Consider the following 14,228-nt stretch of genomic DNA (forward strand, 5'->3'; position numbering starts at 1 on the left):
TCCGGCCTGCCAGTTGTCCTGAAGAGCTGACTGCACCCGGCACCCTCAGCACAGTTGACAGAAGAGCAATCCCTCCCTCCCTGTCATGCTACTGTAATTTATCTTGTTTAACCATATTTTGCATAATAGGTTGCTTGTTCTAACTATGTTTTGCCTCCTTGAACTCTACCTGACTTTGCTATGGTTACCTATGTTGCTGGGAAGGAATTTGCCTTTAAACGTGTGTCATCCACTGGGAGCAGTCAAGTACAACATTCCTTGTTTTCCTAGAGTGGACATGCAAGGGAATGTTTGGTCCAGCCAGTCGAAACTTCCTCTTCCTCCTGGCCTGGAGCATCCTTCCTTGCATGTGACTAGGGGGTGGCCGTGAGCTTTCCAGACCTGGTAAAAGGACAAGGCATGCTGCCACTCTCTCTCTCTTTTCCATCTTTTCGTCCTGCGAACTTCCTGGAATGAACTGCTGGCTGCCAGCCAAGCAGTCCCTCAGGTCATCTCCCTTATGGGGTAAATCTGTTTTTATACATTTGTAACTTTAAGCCTGGTAGGGACCCAGGTGGCGCTGTGGGTTAAACCACTGAGCCTAGGGCTTGCTGATCAGAAGGTCAGCGGTTCGAATCCCTGTGACGGGGTGAGCTCCCGTTGCTTGGTTCCAGCTCCTGCCAACCTAGCAGTTCGAAAGCACGTCAAAATGCAAGTAGATAAATAGGAACCGCTACAGCGGGAAGGTAAACGGCGTTTCCGTGCACTGCTCTGATTCGCCAGAAGCGGCTTTGCCATGTTGGCCACATGACCTGGAAGCTGTACGCCGGCTCCCTCGGCCAATAATGCAAGATGAGCGCGCAACCCCAGAGTCGGTCACGACTGGACCTAATGGTCAGGGGTCCCTTTACCTTTACCTAACTTTAAGCCTAAAGCCTGCTTTCAGGGATCACACTGTGCTCTGCCAGATCGTGAATAAACTTTCTTTATGTTACTTATGAATAAGACTGTGATGTCTTTATTCTTTTAGAAGGGATTCAAGGTGTCTTACCAGGAAAATATTAGAACATATTTCAATCTGGACAAGCCAGATTGAATTGCATATTGTCTTAAGAAACTCACACAAGTTTGCAACAAGTTTTCTGCTGTGTAAAGGGGAATGCACTCTGCTAAGTAAAGGAACTTGCTAGCACAAGTTAGGAAGGATATTAATAAACAATATATCCTCTCCTGCCCCCCCCCGAACATTCCCACAAAACGGATTGGCCCCGTTTGGAGGTTTTGCCTTTTCCATAGCAAAATGTCACAACTTTCGGCAGGTAAGGCATTGGGTAGAATCCTAGTCATCAAGGTTCCGAGTGAATTGGTGCAGCAACCTGACTGCAAAGCAGGTGTGTGTTTAGGGTATCCCGTTAGAGGTGTCTATGTGGAAGTCTCTACCTAGAAGCCAAGTGCGGGGCATACAGGCCATAGAGGTTCCAGCGGCAACCTGGGGGTGGCCACCTTTGTAGATTGGTGTCTTGGGGAGGCCATGATCCTTGGCACAATCCTGTCAAAAGTTTCAGCCCTCTAGAGGAGGCTAAAACAGATATATACCCAATGCCTGAGTCAAAGGCCACCTACAATGATTCCTCAACACCTGCAATGATTCTTCAACATCAACTTCATTGCACTGGTCACGTTGTGCGGTTGCTTGATTATCGTCTTCCAAAGCAACTACTATTCCATTCTTAAAAATGGAAAGCATAATGCTGGTGGTCAACAAAAGAGGTTTAAAGACTCTCTCAAGGCAAATCTTTAAAAATGTAGTATAAACACTGACAACTGGGAAACACTGGCCTGCGAGCGCTCCAATTGGAGAACAGCCTTTACCAAAGGTGTCATGGACTTTGAAGACACTCGAACTCAGGACGAAAGAGAGAAATGTGCTAAGAGGAAGGCACGCTTGGCAAATCCACACCGTGATCAACTCCCGCCTGGAAACCAATGTCCCCACTGTGAAAGGACGTGTGGATCCAGAATTGGCCTCCATTGTCACTTACAGACCCATTGTTAAAATCGTGTTTATGGAAGACAATCTTACTCGGCTACGAGTGATCGCCAAAGGAGAAGAACAACATTGGTCTGATACAGGAGGGCTTTCCTTATGTCCTTATGGACAGGGCATCTAGTGCAGGGGTGGACTTTGGTAATATGGTGCCCTGAGAGAGAGAGCAAAACCTGGCACCATCCTCCATGTGTAGGTTTCAATCATCATCACCATTATCATCATCATGCGTCCCCTTGCCTTGGCTCCCTGTGAGGGGGAACTGCCCACACTGCCCAAAAGCGCTGATCTAGTGGGGCAGGACCCCATTTATGTGAGTTCTGGGCCCTTAAACTAATTTGCTAATTTGTTTCCTGGAAGTCTGATCTAGGGTGGGAACTGGGAAACACTGGCCTGCGAGCGCTCCAATGGAAGAAAAGCCTTTACCAAAGGTGTCATGGACTTTGAAGACACTCGAACTCAGGACGAAAGAGAGAAATGTGCTAAGAGGAAGGCATGCTTGGCAAACCCTCACCGTGATCCAGTCCCACCCGGAAAGCTACTGGTATGTCCCCACTGTGGAAGGACGTGTGGATCCAGAATTGGCTTCCACAGTCACCTACAGACTCACTGTTAAAACCATATTTATGGAAGACAAACTTACTCAACTTACTCAGAGTGATCACCAAAGGAGAAGAAGAAATCTGTAATCAATAAAGTTGTGGCCATTTCTAACTCAGATTGTTGTCTTGTTGAGTTTGTTACTTTGCTCCTTAGTTACAGCCTCTGCACAGGGAGGTGTGGCACTGTGACTGGGACAGACCACAACTGATCAAATGATCCAATCCTGGCACACATAGTAACTGAATTTTAGGGTGACCATTTGAAAGCAGTGTGTGGGCAAGGGGAGTTTATGCCATTTCCCTAAGTTGGCATATCTTGTGCTAAGAGAGGTGAGTAATTCTTAAGAGATATTTTCAAGGCATTGTACTTGATGGGAAAGTTAGTGAGGCAAATGTTCGAAGAGGTGAAACAAATTAAGGAAATGCTAGTAAATTTTAATGCTTGGTTCTAAGTGCGAAGTTCACTAATTTAATTAAGAATTGTCACCACAAATGGGAGAGAGCTGGTAAGAAACCAATGTGTTATTGCAATTATAATATCTACAGCTTGATTCTAGGCAAGAGTTCAGTGATAATACTCCCCAGTAAGTGTGCGCAGGATTGCACCTTTAATTACCCTCAGTCTTTTCTTTTCTGCTGTAGCAATTAAAATTATCATGTTCCATAAATAGAAGGAAATACAATCTGGTCAAACCACGTTGTATACTACAACTCCTGTGCCTTGTCAATTTGCTCGCTATTTTTCTATTAGCAATACTGAATTTGCAATTTGTTGTTTTATTGCATTTATTAGGAATATATTAGGAATATTCGCTCTGTAAGGGTGCTCTCAAAGATGGGCAGAAATGTGGGACAAAATATTATTAAAATAAATAAATGTATCAGTGCTACCAAGTGGCTAATTCTCAAAGTCAATGGGTTTCAAGAGGCTCAATGGGTTCCACAGAACCCATTTTGATCAGGGCTCAGTAGTACAAATAGCAGCATAGAACTGGGCCATGAAACGTAGCATGTCTATGGTGATCTTTTGCCAACATCAAACCATAAGGTTGCACCTCAGCTGACTGAATGCTCATTGATTCAGTGGAGGTTTCTCTGAGCAGAAAATGGGGGCAGACAGTTCTGGATGAATCTCCTTTCCCTCTGCATTCCCTTCTTACAAAGTAGTTCAGTTCAGCTAGAACTCATTGCGACGGATCCCGTCTACCTAATGCTAAAAAGGTGCGACGGTTGCCCCTCTTACTCTATTATTAGAAGAGCACCTAGGGAACCCATCTTCTCTCTCACTTACTAAAGGAACTCCTAGGGAATCCTGAGGCAAAATCCACCTCCCTATTTCCCTACAGATCATTTATAAACCCCTCTTCAATTTTGGGTTTACTAGTAAGTGGAGTTTGCTTCCAACACACGTGGCCAGGTCAGGGCCTGTGCTAGGGCTTTTTGCGCCCTAGGCAAAAACACCTTCTGGAGCCCCCTGGGCGCATGCGTCATGACGCCCCTGTGTCCCCTCCATTGGTGGGAGGAGCGCGGGCCAACGGGTGAGCTCGGCGCCCTCCCATCTATGGAAGGGATGCTTTGAGTTCCTCAGCGGCGGCGGCTGCAGCGAGTGAGCAGCGGTGGCAGCAGCGCCCATAGCTGAAGGCTTCAGCTGTGGGTGCTGCCGCCGCTTGCTCGCCACAGGCGCTGGGGAGCTCACAGCGTCCCCTCTGTGGGCGGGAGGGCGCTGAGCTCTCCTTTTGGCTCACGCTCCTCCCGCCTATGGGGGGGACGCTGTGAGCTTCTCAGCGAGCAAGCGGGCGGGGGCGGCAGCGCCCATACCTGAAGGCTTCAGTTGTGGCCGCTTGCCGCCGCTACCGCCACCGCTCGCTCGCTGCAGCCATTGCTGGGGGACTCTCGGCGTCCCCTCCATAGGCGGGAGGGCGCTGAGCTCTCCTTTTGGCTCGCGCTCCTCCCGCCTATGGAGGGGACGCTGTGAGCTTCTCGGTGAGCGGGTGGGCGGGCGGGCGCTGCCCGCGCCCATAGCTGAAGGCTTCGGCTGCGGGTGCTTGCCGCTACTACCGCCGCTGCTCGCTCGCTGCGGCGGCCGCCGCTGGGGAGCTCTCGGCGTCCCCTTCATAGGCGGGAGGGTGCTGAGCTCTTCTTTTGGCTCGTGCTCCTCTCACCTGTGGAGGGGACGCTGGGGGCACCTCGGCGGCGGCGAGTGAGTGGCGGCGGCAGCGGCAGTGCCCGTAGCTAAAGCCTTCAGCTACGGGCGCTGCCACCGCCACCACTCGCTCGCTGCAGCCACTGAGGAGCTCACGGCGTCCCCTCCATGGGTGGGAGGAGCGTGAGCGTGCGCCTTGGGAGGGCGCCGGTGGTGCGGGGGTTTTGCGGGGCAGGCTCGCCAGCGCCCCCTCCATTTTTGCGCCCTAGGCAATGGCCTAGTCCGCCTAAATGGACGCACCAGCCCTGGGCCAGGTATCTTATGAAACTCGAGGCTGTTTGTGTGACTAACCCCTTTGTCCCCAGTGAAGAGATCCCCTCAGCTTGAAATCCCTCACTCTAAAAGCTTGCCTACCCGCTTAGGCAACTTAGTGACACCCCAGGTCGTCCACCTTCAGCCTATACCATGTTACTCAAGGACACAAACTATCGACGCCACTCTTGAGGGAAGTTTTGTCCTTTAAAGAGCCTCCACCTATACTGTTTTCGATACCGTGCTGGAAATAAGAAAGACGATTTCTCCTTGGCACATAAACGATGAACGTTTATTAACTTAAATTCATAATGGTTGCTTTAAAGATTCATGCGTGTATAAGCTTTGTTACTGTCATAAGTTATTGCTGTCAAACACGTAATATGGAACTTGCTTATTCCTCATCTAAACCCTACACTACCCTGACCCCCACGCTCCCCCTCCCTTGTGCTCTCCAACGGACAAAACCGCTCCTCCTTCCTTTTAAGCTCCAAGCAGACCCGCCTCCATTAGAATGTCCAGTCAATCAGACTGGATGTGGGTTTAACCCTTGCAAAGCCAGGCTGATTTTTTTAATTAAAAAAAAACAACTATGTCAATTCATTATACTCATCACATGCCTTGTGACTACGTGCTTACGTATCTGGCTTCACTCTGAGCAAAAAGCACGGCAACAGTGCAATTAAAGAGAGGAAGGTCAAGCTGGGAATAGGTCAAGCTGAAGCCCAATATCGTTTTACTCAGAAGAAGCTCCAGTGGTTCCTGCCAAGGATCTCCAGAGTGACTGAATCACACTTCAAAATGATACCCCAGAGGACAGAATCACACTTCAAAATGACCTTAACAGATTAGACAACTGGGCCAAAGCAAACAAGATGAATTTTAACAAGGAGAAATGTAAAGTACTACACTTCGGCAAAAAAACCCAAAAGGCACAAATACAGGATGGGAGACACCTGGCTTGAGAGCAGTACATGTGAAAAGGATCTAGGAGTCCTGGTAGACCACAAACTTGACAAGAGTCAACAGTGTGATGCAGCAGCTAAAGAAGCCAATGCAATTCTGGGCTGCATCAATAGGAGTATAGCATCTAGATCAAGGGAAGTAATAGTACCAGTGTATTCTGCTCTGGTCAGACCTCACCTGGAGTACTGTGTCCAGTTCTGGGCACCACAGTTCAAGGAGGATTCTGACAAGCTGGAAGGTGTCCAGAAGAGGGCAACCAAAATGGTCAAAGGCCTGGAAACGATGCCTTATGAGGAACGGCTTAGGGAGCTGGGTATGTTTAGCCTGGAGAAGAGAAGGTTAAGGGGTGATATGATAGCCATGTTCAAATATATAAAAGGATGTCATATAGAGGAGGGTGAAAGGTTGTTTTCTGCTGCTCCAGAGAAGCAGACACAGAGCAATGGATTCAAGCTACAAGAAAGAAGATTTCACCTAAACATTAGAAAGAAGTTCCTGACAGTAAGAGCTGTTCGACAGTGGCATTTGCTGCCAAGAAGTGTGGTGGAGTCTCCTCCTTTGGAGGCCTTTAAGCAGAGGCTTGACAGCCATATGTCAAGAATGCTTTGATGGTGTTTCCTGCTTGGCAGGGGGTTGGACTGGATGGCCCTTGTGGTCTCTTCCAACTCTATGATTCTATGACTGCTGTAGAGGAGAATTTCTCCACTGTAACTAGTATGTGCATTAATTCCCCAGAACCAGTACTGTATATAATGCAAGTAAGGCCTCTTATCTGGCCATTTATTATTCCTTGCAAATAGTGGAACAGAGGAACATAAGTCCATTGGTCCACCTAACTCAGTACTGGCCACACTGACTGGCAGCAGCTTTCCAGCGTTCCAGGCAGGGTTCTGTCCCAGCCCTACCTGGAGGTGCCAAGAATTGAACCGGAGAGCTCCTGCTGTGCAAGGCAGATGCTCTATCTCTGAGCTATGACCCTTTGCAATGTGTGAGCATAACAGGCAGAGAAAGAGGTGGAATGCTAAATCTGCACTCTGATCTTTCCTTCTTAGGTGGCCCCATATCACAGATGACAGCAGCAGCCAGGTGCCCATGTTGAAGGTCACTCACATCAACCTTCTCCATATTCCATTTGTCTGCAAGTCCACACACACTCCTTGGCAGTGCCAAGATCATCTCCAGATGACTGCTCTGTGAAAAGAGGTTCAGAAACAAACGCCGAAGGAGAAATGTAACAGATTGAATTCATGTTGAACTTCTCCCTTTAGCTGCTGCTGTTGTTGCAACCTGGGTGATTTGTTCACACACACACAGCACCCTTATTTCAAGTCAGGAATTTCTTCCCTTCGGTAGGAAATACAGAAGTAGACTCCTTTTGTGTGGCAGACTCGTATTTCCAGCCTTGCACTTGTCACAGAGGTTAAGAAGATGTTCTTCTTGTCAAAAAGTGACAATCCATATGTCCAGATTTAAAGCGGTTCACACCTAGACACTGCTTCTGACAGCCGATTCCCTATGTCCAGGAAATCCCAGGTGCAGGGCAACTGGCTTCTGAAGCTTGCAGACTTTTGGCTGTCACTGTGATGTTTCATGTCCACCCAAGACAGACTTCGCTTCACCTGTGTCCAAGCAGTGACTGAGCATGCTTTTAGTGAATGAATTCAGCCAGGCTTTCAGTAAGATGGCAAAATCATGACTGTAGGAACCAACTCCTAGGGCCCAAGGTCCCTTCAGCCTCCCCCCTAAAATATTTGATGGATGTTGCCATTCAAATGGTGTGGTGCACAGCATCATGGGATTGATTGCGTGGGGCAGGGCTTACTTCCCCCCTCCCAATAGTCATACCTTGGTTTACAACAGCCGTGGTTCGGTTTGCGACCGCCGCGGACCCAGAAGTGTTTACATCCGGGTTCCACAGTGCGCGGATGTGCAGAAGCGATCTGCACAGCACATGCATGCGCAGAAACGCTCTATCAACGTTTCGTGCATGCGCAGAGGAGCCACTCCATTTACGACGTACTCGGAGAGCGACCGGCTCCCCGGAACAAATTGTGGTTGTAAACCGAGGTATGACTGTACTTCACTCAAGTTGGCACCTCTGATCATGACTGTTAAGTTCACAATCCAGGTTCTGTCTTCTTCTTCTTCCCTCCAGCCCTTATGAGTTCAGGTTTATTTGTCCCATTGATTATTCTGGTAGTATTGTCATTGATTTCAGTATCGGACACCTGTAAAGTGCATCGGGTGTCTATGATCTCTCAAAGTGCCTGTTGCGCTTCTGCCATTATCAGCTGATCTGTGAAGGAAACTGAAGTGAAGGGAAATTAAACTTGCCTTGCCCACAGCATCCAATTGCCACATAATCCACTGTGTTATCGCTGGGGGAGATGATCAGCGCTGATAACAAAGCATTTGGCTATTTCTGAGGCCGTGCTTCCAAGGAAACTAGAATCCCACATATCTTACGAAGTTGCCTTGGAGTGACACAGGTGATAGGTCCATCTTAGCCCCCACCAGCCTCAATCTGACTCCAGCCAGCTGCTGCTTGCAGCCAGTCGGCTCTTCCTGTCATTCATTCTGGCTCCACCTACTGGCTTACACCCTACCCATCTCAGTGAGTATCAGCCGCTGCTGCTTCTCCACCTGCCAGCATCTATCCAAGGTCTCATCTCTTCCTACCCTACCTTATTCCTATGTATCCACCAACTGGAGTGAATCCAGGACCTTCTTTATGCAGAGTATGAGCTCTGTTACCAAGCTCTGTGAGCCCCTCTCCACACTCCAAACCAACCACTCCAATGTTCCTAGGTGTTCTATCCTCAAAACGTCAGAGTACATTAGATTTTCGTGCCTAGACTACTTTTTTAAGTGTTGAAAAGCCTTACACTGTTTTTCCAGAGCCATACCAAACTGCAAGACCACACTGAATCTAAAGTAGTGGTGTCTCTAGAGCATGCTTCCTCAACCTCGGCGCTACAGATGTTTTTGGCCTACAACTCCCATGATCCCTAGCTACCAGGACCAGTGGTCAGGGGTGATGGGAATTGTAGTCTCAAAACAGCTGGAGGGCCGAGGTTGAGGAAGTCTGCTCTAGAGCCACCCCAAGGTACTTATCTGCCTGTGGAGAGCTCTGTCAGTAGAGCATGAGATTGAGGGGCATGGGTCTGAGCCAAACAGTGGGCAAAAGATTCCTGCATTGCAGGGGGTTGAACTAGGTGACCCTCATGGTCCCAATTCTACAATTCTCTGATTCTATGACTAGGACCTAGGAGAGACCAGGGTTCAAATCCCCAGGCAGCCATGGAGCTCACTGGGTGTCAGGGACTGGCTGGATGACGAGGAGTGGTGGGAGTCTGAAGCCTAAGGAAGCCCCAAAGGAGGAAAACTTAGAGCAGGGGTCAGCAAACTTTTTCAGCAGGGGGGCAGTCCACTGTCCCTCAGACCTTGTGGGGGGGTGGAATATATATTTTTTGGGGGGGAAATATGAACGAATTGCTATGCCCCACAAATAACCCAGAGATGCATTTTATATAAAAGGACACATTCTACTCATGTAAAAACATGCTGATTCCCGGCCCGTCCACAGGGCGGATTTAGAAGGTGATTGGGCCGCATCTGGACCCCGGGCCTTAGTTTGGGAACCTCTGGCTTAAAGCCCAGGGAGTGGTATTGGGGCACTGAGGACAGGTCAGAAGACACTTTCTACCCCCACCACATTTTCTGCTAGGTAGGAAATCTTTACTATTAGTAGAGACAGTATTACAGTATTCCACCCTGCCTTACACAGAAGAAATATACACACACATCCCCCAGTTGAATCAGACCTTGATATTAAAAGAACGAGAAGAAGCTGCCCTTAGACTTTCATCGTGTCTTTTGATTTGATGTTACAATCTCATGTCCAAATAGGAGGCACAAAAATAAAGGCACTGCAAATCCTTACACACAGCTTCAGCTATGGAAAGCTCCTGTCATCAGCACAGGATTCTGCAAGTCAGGTGGCTCAGGTGTCTTCTTCCTTCTCCTCTTCCTCCAGTTCCTCCTGTTCCTCTTGGCCTTTTTCTTCCTTTCCCTTTCCCTCCTCTTCCTCCTCCTCCTCCTCCTTTTCAGCACCTTCACCAACATCTGGTTGATTGCACAGGAGCTTGTAAGCCCACAGCCGGTCAACTTCCTCAACAGACCCTTGGCAACCAAGGTCCTCTCAGCCCTCTTGAAGAGCCTCTTCTGTTTCTCAAGGTCACATCTCAAGGCTGCCACTCTCTCTTTAAGACTTTGCAGAGAGGCTGTGGAACATTGATCATGTGAGGCCAACATCTCAAGAATGAGCTTGGAGAGCCCATGCTTTGGGAAATGGGATTTCCCGGGATATGAAAGTTTGTGGGCCTCTTTACGTTTCGACCTGGACCTAGATGCAGGCTTTAGATGTTCACCAGAACAAGATGGCTGAGGCTCCCTAAAGCCCTGGTTTTCCTGTTGTAAGTCAGAAGATGTTTCTTCAGAATTCCCTTCATCAGAGCGTTCATCATTATTTAACTGAATTTTGCCTAGGGTACTCATCTTCTTAAGCCTGGCTTGGGTTCTACATCCTCACCATTTCCCAATGGTGGGGATGGGCTTGAACTAAATGGTTGTCATGAAAATAGCTTGGTGGATTGTGAGATCACAAGAAACCCAAGATGCTGCTCCTATGCCCTTGTTGATGACCTAGGGAAGTCCCAAGACATGTGGCTGCCTAAGGCCAATGATAAGGTAACATCCCAGTCTCGTTCCGTGTCTTGAAGCCTACCAGACCAGAAGCTGAACTTTATTCAGATACTAGTGATACCCTAGTGATAAAGGAACCCAGGTGGCGCTGTGGGCTAAACCACTGAGCCTAGGGCTTGCTGATCAGAAGGTCGGCGGTTCGAATCCCTGTGACGGGGTGAGCTCCCGTTGCTCGGTCCCAGCTCCTGCCAACCTAGCAGTTCGAAAGCACATCAAAATGGAAGTAGATAAATAGGAACCGCTATAGCGGGAAGGTAAACGACGTTTCCATGTGCTGCTCTGGTTTGCCAGAAGCGGCTTTGTCATGCTGGCCACATGACCTGGAAGCTATACGCCGGCTCCCTCGGCCAATAATGCGAGATGAGCGTGCAACCCCAGAGTCGGTCACGACTGGACCTAATGGTCAGGGGTCCCTTTACCCTTTTCCTTTAGTGATACCCACCCACCCCCACTGCAACTGAAGGCAGCAGGTGTGTTTAGGTGATGCAAAGCAGGCCACAGAGCACACACAACTCCTCCCCCCCCAACACATTGCCACTACTCCTCACTTGCAACTCAGCGCGCTTTACTGTGTATCCATCCCAATTAGTTTGCAGTGAGGTTGGATGACTTCAATTATTTACTGCGCATTCATTTTCATTTGTTTGCAGGAGGTTAGGCAACGTTGTGCCGGTGACTCAAGTGATTGATTCATTTTGCCCAGCAGAGGATGGCCTATTGGAGCAAATGGAGCTCTGCCTCACCAGCCACAACCTGACCCCAGCCAGCCATCTCTTACAACCAGTCATCTCTGGCGCCACCTACTGTTGGTCTCCCTGCCTTATGCCCTACCAGTCACAGTGGCCACCAGCCGCCATTGCTTCTCCACCTGCCAACATCTATCCAAATTCTCATCTTTTCCAGTCCTACCTCATTCTTTTGTAAAAAAAAAATTTTTAAATAAGCTTTATTTAAATTTTAAATCTTACAAAAGTTTAGAAAAAGTACCAACAGAAAAAAGAAAACAAGAAAAGAAAATATGAAAAGACATATTAGAAAAGCAAAACATCCAATAGCTTAACATAAAAAAACGTATTCCCAAAATCATATAATACAATAATCAAATAATACAAATAATACAAATTTTCACACTCATATGAAGAAAAAAAGCTGATATAATAAAAAAGAAAAATATGACATACAAAAAGAAAAGAAAAATCAGGTAGTCAAAGAGTTACCTCCCGTTATTTACAGCACGCTTCCCTTACTATATTCGCTTTATACCTCTTACTTCCCATATTTCCATCTCTTCTCAATGCCTATAAATTAATCCTCACCTCTTATATATTCATTCCAAGCCCGTCACTAGGTTGTTTTTTTAATAATTTCTCTTTCCAAGTAGTTTTGAACATATTCCCATTCCTTCATTATCTTCCTCTTTGGTACATTCCTAATTATTGCCGGCAATAATTAACGGCAGTCCTACCTCATTCTTGAGTATCCCCCAACTGGAGATGGCAGAGAGTGAATCTGAGACCGACCTAAGGCAGAGCATGAGCTCTGTCACTGAGCTTTGAGCCCCACCTGCCACTCTTTCTGGTGGTGTGTTGGTCAGTTAAGCTCTCAGAGACTAGTCACGAGGCACACCATCTCAGTCCTTGGTAGAGGAGCAGTAGGTCATCTGCAAATCCAGCCCTTTCCCCCTGGCATTGGGTTCCTTAGAAATTTTAGCCCCGTGAGTCAGGCTTGGTATGCTGAATCACGATTCCAGTGGCATGTACCAAGAGGATGGTGGCTCATTGTGCTCAACTTAACTTGAACATGTTAAGAGAGAGGGAGAAGGGAATAGGAGGACAGCAGTGATTACATGCCAGCTGCGCCAAAGGCGAAACATCCAAACACTCAATTAAAGAGCCATGTTTCAACAGGAACCAAAATATCTCAAATTTCAGGATAATTTCACCTATGTTTGTAATTAATTTCTGAAAAAGTGAAAAGTGATTTTAAACTGCTTTAATTAATGGTTTCTTTATCCTCTCTTGAGAAGTTAATGTTGCTCGCTTGTGGGGGGAGAAAAGTGTCTCCTAGCAACACGAAAACACTATAGAGCTTCCACAAGTGCCTTCTCGTCCTAAGTTGAGGCACAATTCCTGTAAGAAGGCGGAACAAAGGCCCCATATGCTCCCATCAGGCTCTGACAAGACCAGGGATGGGGAATGCTGTAGCCCTCCAGATGTCGTTGGACAACACCTCCCATCGTCCCTGACCATTGGTCATGCTGGCTGGGGTTGATGGGAACTAGAGGAGGGCACTAGGAGAAGGGGACGGCAGAGGACGAGATGGCTGGACAGTGTTCTCGAAGCTACGAACATGAGTTTGACCAAACTGCAGGAGGCAGTGGAAGACAGGAGTGCCTGGCATACTATGGTCCATGGGGTCACGAAGAGTCGGACATGACTAAACGACTAAACAACAACAGAGTACAACAATGTCTGGAGGGCCACAGTTTCCCCAACCCTGTTCTATAGGTTCCCTTGGTAAATACTGTTGCATCCACCATTTCCTCAGGCAGTGAGAAGTTCCATTGGTGGTGGTGGTGGTGGTGGTGGTGGTGGTGGTAGTTGTAGTTGTAGTAGTAGTAGTAGTAGTAGTAGCAATCCTCCTCCTCCTCCTCCTCATCTTTTATTTGTATCCTGCCCTCCCCAGCCGAGACTGGGCTCAGGGTGGCTAACATAAAATATATAACATTGCTATAAAATCAAACAATAATTAAATTACCTCCTAAAAACAAGTAATAATGCTATAAAAATGCTGTCTTGAATTGGAGTACTGGTAAAAGGTAAAGGTAAAGGGACCCCTGACCATTAGGTCCAGTTGGGGATGACTCCAGGGTTGCGGCACTCATCTTGCTTTACTGGCCAAGGGAGCCAGCGTACAGTTTCCGGGTCATGACTAAGCTGCTTCTGGCGAACCAGAGCAGTGCATAGAAACACCGTTCACCTTCCCCCTGGAACGGTACCTATTTATCTACTTGCACTTGACGTGCTTTCAAACTGCTAGGTTGGCAGGAGCTGGGACTGAGCAACGGGAGCTCACCCCGTTGTGGGGATTCAAACCGCCGACCTTCTGATCGGCAAGCCCAAGAGGCTCAGTGGTTTAACCCACAGTGCCACCCGCGTCCCTGGAGTATTGGAAGCTATCTTATGCCTCTGTCAGACCAGAGGCCCTGTCAGACCATTGTTCCCTATAACTCAGTATAATCTATGCAGTCTGGCAGGGCCTCTCAAAGAGTTAGGACAGAGGCATTTCCCTGAGTTACCTGGAGATGATGAGGAATGAAACCTGGAACTTGCAGCATATCCTCTCACTGAGCAAATCCCCTCCCCCGTGTGATTGTCAGCATCAGAATTTTTTTTCTGCAACGATTTCCTGATGA

At 47.9% G+C, this 14,228-nt stretch overlaps 1 protein-coding gene across 1 annotated transcript; it reads right to left on the minus strand.

Moving 5' to 3' along the window:
- Positions 1-10,000: 10,000 nt before the first annotated feature.
- Positions 10,001-10,606, minus strand: LOC118080063 (uncharacterized). The gene has a single exon (XM_035104995.3). It carries the CDS (start codon positions 10,604-10,606, stop codon positions 10,001-10,003), a length of 606 nt encoding a protein of 201 aa, XP_034960886.1.
- Positions 10,607-14,228: the final 3,622 nt, after the last annotated feature.

The sequence above is a fragment of the Zootoca vivipara genome, chromosome 2 (genome assembly GCF_965207765.1).
Source record: "Zootoca vivipara chromosome 2, rZooViv2.hap1.1, whole genome shotgun sequence".
Taxonomy (NCBI): domain Eukaryota; kingdom Metazoa; phylum Chordata; class Lepidosauria; order Squamata; family Lacertidae; genus Zootoca; species Zootoca vivipara.